This window comes from Schistocerca serialis, chromosome 8 (assembly GCF_023864345.2).
Source record: "Schistocerca serialis cubense isolate TAMUIC-IGC-003099 chromosome 8, iqSchSeri2.2, whole genome shotgun sequence".
Taxonomy (NCBI): Eukaryota; Metazoa; Arthropoda; class Insecta; order Orthoptera; family Acrididae; genus Schistocerca; species Schistocerca serialis.
Genome location: NC_064645.1, coordinates 154,467,845 through 154,474,997, shown reverse-complemented (window position 1 = coordinate 154,474,997; position 7,153 = coordinate 154,467,845). Strand labels below are relative to the sequence as shown.

The 7,153-nt window shown below is 35.3% G+C and overlaps 1 protein-coding gene across 1 annotated transcript in view; it reads left to right on the top strand.

The window, feature by feature from the left end:
* The first annotated feature begins 349 nt into the window (after positions 1 to 349).
* Positions 350 to 7,153, top strand: part of LOC126416059 (coiled-coil domain-containing protein 186-like) — a 197,924-nt gene continuing 191,120 nt past the window's right edge. Inside the window, exons 1-2 of the mRNA XM_050083534.1 lie at positions 350 to 1,316; positions 6,734 to 6,941. Of these exons, the coding sequence (XP_049939491.1) occupies positions 646 to 1,316; positions 6,734 to 6,941 (879 nt within the window). The 5' untranslated portion in view covers positions 350 to 645. The remainder of the gene's footprint in view (positions 1,317 to 6,733; positions 6,942 to 7,153) is intronic.

The window sequence follows — 7,153 nt, the reverse complement described above, 5'->3', positions numbered from 1 at the left end:
TTCTTCCCCACGGAAACAGCATTTTCATGCTTATACTGCTCGGCATGCCGGTTCTAGTAACACAACACAGCCACGAGGCAAGGCCAACGACCCGTACCGCACTTTTCGGTTGATTCGCAAGTGGTGATGAAAAATAGTATTTTAACTGTTTAGTTCGTTTTCCAGTTCCATAATCTAAACCTCGATGCTTAAGTTATGTTTTACGTTGTTTTTTTAATCCGTCATGAGTGTCAAAGAGCTACATAAAAAGAAAACGCTGGTGGGAACTGTAGACTATCGACAGATGTCGACTAAGCACCGTAGACGTCATCAGGGTGGCAGTCAATGAACTGCATCTCTGGCTGTCAAAACTTAGTATGTAGGTTATGTTTACGTTACAGTTTAGGACAAAAAAATGAAAGTTTCTTCTCTCACAAAAGGTAGATGTAGTGTGTTAATGTGGCAAACTACTGTGCCCATCGTTGGTCGGAGGTTATTATATAATTCGTAATGGTAGCGTATTGACATCACAATAGGGCAGCAGAAAGACAAGTAATTAGCGTTTGCCGAAGTGCTTAATGGATTTAAAATATTTCTAGTAATGTTATCCTACGAGTGTACAGCATGTAAGCTGCCTACAATATTAGTTTTTAGCTGAAATGAAACATGTCTCACTGTCGTGAAGAAAATAATGAATACAATGAAATCATGACATTACATGCTAATTCAGAAAATTGTAAAGAACAGTCAGACATTTCAGGTAATTCGTCACCAGAAATGGTTGCATTAAATTGGAGTAATAACTCTCAGCATGATCGAAGTGAAACAGATAACCCGAACAGTACTTCTAACTCTTCACCAGAATTCATCACATTGGCGTCGTATGAAGACCAAAAGAATGAAGAGATAAAAGCTGACCTATCCGTAAATCCATCAGCAAACATTAATCCGCTGAATTCGAATAACAAGTGTAATGTTAGTGATGCCGACTCAGAAAAATTAGAAAGGTTAAGTCCATCACCCGAAAGCAGACACTTTTTTAGTACTAATGTTAATGCTGAAAATAATGAAATGTTGCAGGAGAGTGACTGCGTTGCGTCTCCACACATTGTTTACGACAGCAATAATGTGTGTATTCAACAAGAAAGTGAACAGTTTTCAAATGACGGAGTGACTGCGAAAGTTCTTGTAGGAAAATGTTTAACTGGTGCTAATGGAGTGAATTGTGATAGTTCTGAAGGAGAGAAAGAACTACCAAAACGTGTTGATGTGGTCCATTCTAATGTAGTAACACATCTAAGTGAAACTATAACAAATTTAAAAGCGGAAATATCAAGGTAAGTAATGTCAGCTCATATACATACAATAAAAACATGATTTTATTTCCTGTACCTGTCACTTTCAGAAAAAAATGTTTACAGTCATCATCTCCAAGAATTTTACTTGATATACGGTATTTCTATCAGTTCTACAGTGGGGAGGAGCTGACATTACTGTAGTTAATCTTTTCTTGATCTTTCATGGACACATCCAAGGAAGAATGTCTTTGTGTCTGTATGCCCTCAACTTTGTTAAATGAAACATTTTTAGCAACCTTAATATCATACAGTGAAATAGCCCCTGACTATGATTCATCTCCAAAATTTTGAGGCAGTCTTTCATATAAATCCTTCTTTTTAATTTTTGTTACACACATACTGTTTATTCAGTCATCCTGTTTACTAGTCATCACAAATGCACACCAACAGGAGAGTATAAAACAATTGAAGTTATCAAAGGCAAAATGAGGCAACTTCTAGTATTGATTATTTCCTGCCGTTAAACTGTCAGAAAGTATTTGTGTATTCAAGTTAAATGTGTTACAATGAAATTACCAGAAAAACGCAACCTTGAAAAAGGATGCAACATTTTTTGTAATATTAAGTAGATGCAGTTTATTGTCTGTAACTAATTAGTTACTCTCTGATGTCATATGGAATAATTTTTTGGGATAACTGAACCCTTAGACAAAAGTATTCACTGCTCAAAGGAAAATGGTTAGAATAATGTTTGGGGTTCATAGTCGCACATCTTGTAGGCATCTTTTGAAAAGATTGGGAATTCTTACAACGGCCTCACAGTACATTTACTCACTAATGAAATTTGTTCTTAACAACATGGACCAGTTTGAAAACAACAGTGACATTCGTGATTATAATACCAGAAAAAAAAAAAGACTTAACTATCCTTTACTCAATCTGTCTTTGGCACAGAAAGGGGTAAAATATCCTGCTATAAAAATTTTTGACAGATTACCAGATGAAATTAAATATGTGATGACAGCAGTAATTGCTTCAAAAATAAAGTGAAATCATATCTCCTTGACAACTCCTATACCATGGACAAATTCTTGAATATGAATAAAGAAATCTATGAATGTAGTATATGCATGTTGTGCCATTCAAGGGAATGGGGTAAATAATAGAAATAACACTGTATTGTTATATATATATATATATATATATTTTTTAAAAACACACACACACACACACACACACACACACACACACACACACACACACACACACACACACACACACACACACACACACAAAACACACACACACACAACACACACACTCATATGTGCATTTCTTGTGCACTTGACACGTTTCACATCGTAATGGTTACTGTATCGTGCGATTGATCGATGGAACACACAACCAACTAACTAAACAAACTTACATGACCTTCTCTTTATTTATTCTAGAGCAACAAGTGTATAACAAGGATAGTGACTTATTTACAGTGATCATTACTCATGCTTTACAGCTAATATAGAGTCAGTTTTTGAATCTAGATAAACTATATACCTTTTGTACTAATAAGATGCTCTGTGATAAAATAGTTAGTTCTACAGGGCATTTCTTTGGTCTGTGCAGGATAATGGCAGCAGCAGCAGCAGCAGCAGCAGTAGTAGTTGTTGTTGTTGTTTTCGGTCAGCATCTCAACAAACTAAGTGACTAACAAAGAACTGTTTGATGCAGTATTCCATGCTAATCAATCCATTGCAAGCATCTTCATCTCTGCATAACTACTGCAATCTACATTCATTTGAACTTGTTTAATGGAGTCAAGTGTTGGTCTCCATATACCATATATACCTTGCACACTTCCTTCTGTTATCAGATTGATGAGTCGTTGATGCCTCAGAAGTAGTTGTGCCATAAATTTCTTTCCTCCCTGATTTGATCCAGTATCTTCTCATCTCATTAGATGCCTGATCTACCCATCAAATTTTCAGAATTCCTCTATAGCCCCAAACTTCAAGAGCTTTTATTCTGCTCTTGACTGAACTGTTTATCATTAAAATTTCACTTCATACAAGGATAGGCTATGCTCCACACAGATATCTTCAGAAAAGAGATCCTAACTCTTCCATTTATATTCATTGTTACAAAATAGACTTTTCTTATTATTGCCAGTCTGTATTTTATATCCTCTCTACTTGGGACATCATCTGTTATTGTTGCTTCCGAAACAGTAAAACTCATCTAGACCCAACTATTTTCAGGGTCTCATTTGCTAAACTAATTCACTCAGCAGTGCTCGATTTAATTCAGCTGATAGTTGCATTCTGTAGGTGGCTTCCCCTTTCATTTCTTTCCTCCAGTACATGTTCTCCTACTGTTGTTACTTCTCCTACTATTGAATTCCAGTCTCCGATCGCAGCTGAATTTTCTTATCCATTAACGATCAGAATTATATCCTCCCTCGTTATGTTAGAGAACTTAAAAACATGTCCAGCTTCAAAAAACAGTTAATGACGTATCTACTTAAGCAACAGTAATACCTTCCTCTGTACATGAATGCACTTCATCTCATTACTTCCCTCTTTCCCCCTCCTTAAATCTCCCTTCCCCAAAACTCGCTATACTAGTAAACATCTACTTTACACACCAAGATATCAATGTACATCTGCACAAATCTTCATTACTATTGCCAATTTTTCTCATGGTCATCATTATTATTTGATTTTTTTTACTGTTATTATTATTGCTTTTATCATAATCTGTATGTATCGCACCTGTTGTAAAAATACTGCCAGCATTTACTTTATTAGGTCTTAGTCTTTAGTCTTTATTCATATTGTCACTAGAGTAATCTAATTTTCTTATTAAAACTATTGTCATGATGTAACTCTGATGTGTGAAATGCTGCATGTGTGGAACACTGGTCTGATGTAAGAGAGGTCCGGATGGCCCTAATCTGATCAGTCTAAATAAGTAAATAAATAAATATGTCATAGTACATTATTTCAATCTCATCTCTACCCATGCAACTAGTAACCATATAAATTTGTTCTACTGAGGATGTTGAGTCTATCTTGGCTATGATAGTTTTGTGTTCTATTCCTTTTATTGTTAGTGTAATTTTTTGGCTGCTTGTGATGCAATTAAATCTGTGAGTAGAGGTGTTGGGCGTAAGGGAAAACAACCACAGCCGTACAGCAGAATGGTGGTCGCAGGAGATAGAAGTGGCAGTTGAAGAAAAGAGAAACACATTCAACTGGTGGCTGAATGATAAATTGGAAGTAACAAAACCATTTACAAGGAAAAGAAGAATGAAGTGATTAAAAAAAGATAGCAAAGAATGGAGCATGGAAAAGGATATGTGCCAGTGTCAGTAGCAAACTGGGATTTGGGAGAGTGAAGCAAGTGTGGTCAGTATTAAAAGGACTTCGACGAGAGACAAAAGGCAAAACCAATCTTCAGCTGATAACACACCAAAAGAATGGGAAGAATATTTCTGGAAATTATTGAATGAGGGTAGAGAAGAGTATGCCTAGGAAGGAACAGTGGAAGAAAAGGAGCAGGAAGGGCAGGACATCAAAGTTTTAGAAACCGAGGTGAGTAAGGTATTAAGAAAAGTGAAGAATGGTAAATCGCCTTTACCAGGCAGTATCAATATGGAGCTCTTAAAATATGGTGGTGACAAAATCATGAAACTAATAACACAGTTATTCAACGCAATGTTACATGGAGATTCAATACCCAAGGAAGTAAAGCTGGGCTATATTAATACTATATTTAAGAAAGGGGATTGCAGAAGCTGCTCGAACTACAGAGGAATTTGTGTTATAAACACATTAATGAGAATTTTTGGGAAAATAATTAAAAAAGAAGCTGGAAATAAATTTTAAAATCCAGGAAGAACAATGTGATTTCACAGCTGGTAGATCATGCGTAGACCATATTGTCACATTACAAAAGAGCTTAGGGAAACGGAGAGAAAATAAAAAAAAAAATCAGGATTAATCGTCATAGATTTAGTAAAAGCATATGATACAGTCCCAAGAAAACTATTTTGGAGAGCATTACATTTGACAAACATAAAGGGTCCTTTAAAGTAATAAAAGAAATATATAAAGATAACATAAATCAAATGAAAACTGGTAGTACACTTTCACAGAAATGTAGAACAAACAAGTGTCTGTTATGAGGCTGCCCCATGTCACCAACATTATTTAAAATCTATATAGATATCAGTCGTAAGATATGGTCTCGTAAATGCAATAGGTTGGGACTAGAAATGAAAGATGGCATTTATTTACATCAACTGCTATTTGCTGATAATCAAATAGTTATAGCACGAGATTGGGAGGATGCAAATTATATGTGTAACCAAGCAGCAATGGAATACAGAAACTGGGGATTGAAGATTAATTACCAGAAAACAGAATATCTCACTAATGATCCAGATGACTCATACATAGAGGGAAAGAAAATTAAGAAGGTGAATACTTTCTGTTATTTGGGATCCATTTTAGAGTTGCAGGGAAAATCAGAGGTAGAAATTAATAAAAGAATTAGCAGTGGAAGGAAAGTCATTGGGATGCCCTACTCATTCTTATGAAGCAGAAATATAATAAATCGAACCAAAAGAATCACATATAAATTAATACTAGAGGTCATAGTTATGTGTGGAGTGGAGACTTAGATTACAAATCTGAAACACCTAAGAAAACTGCAAGCAGTAGAAACGGACTTCTTTAGAAGATTAGCAAGAATTTCTAGAAAAGAGAAAGTAAGAAATGATGTAATAGTAAAAAGAATGGCAGTAAGAGAAAGAATACATGATGTGATGGATAAAATGAAGTTACAATGGTACAGCCATGTAAGGAGAATGGAGGAAGCCAGAATTCCGAAAATGATCCTGGAATGGGAACCAGAAGGGAAGAAGAGGAGAGGACGTCCTATAACCACCTGGCTCCAAAACATACAATTAACACTGAGAAGACTTGGCACATAGGATGAAGATACACAAGATTGAAACACGTGGAGGGACATCCTGAGGAGATAAATGAAGATCTTTGTGAAATATGTAATAATTTCAGGTGTTTGTTATGTTGGAGAAAAACCTTTGTACAGAGGAAAATCTCAATAAATAAAAAGAGTTGTTAGTGTAATTTTTTGACTGGGTGTAATGTAATTAAATTTATGACTAGCTACAATTTTGTGTAGATCAAAAACAGAAGTGTAAAATATGCTGAGAGAGGCTCAGAAGACACATATAAATATTTCATTTAGCCTCAGAAGGGGGTATGTATAATTCTTGTAAACTTCATCTAACTTTATGTATTTCTAGTTGTAATTTGTGTCAATTGATGGAATAAGGGTGATTCTTTCCTTCCTCTCTTAGTTTTTAAACATTTGCAGCTGTTCTATGAATAAATAAATGTAATCATTTAGCTTATTTTTACATTTCTTATTAGATTAGAAAGTGAGAATCAGCGATTACAAGCAGACAGATCCCATGAGATATATGTTGTTCAGTTGGAGGCACTCGAAAAGTCTATATTGCAGTACAAAACTGATCTACAACGAGCAGAACAAATATCAAAACAACAGGCAGTGCAGGCAGAAGCCACAGCAAAACAGCAGTCTTCTGTTATACGTGATCTACAAGAAAAATTAGACAAAGTAAGTACCGTTCTTTTTATACATGTTACTGCTGTGGATGTCATCCACAAAGTAAGCCATAATGCAGTATGGAATAAAAACATACAAATATTTTAATGTATGCAGTAATTTTAGTACCTAGAAAGAAAAGACACATGAAGTAAAATTTGGAGTATGTGTAGAACAGTGTACCAAAAACATGTGAGGAGATCTCAGTGCCTTCTCTTGCATGA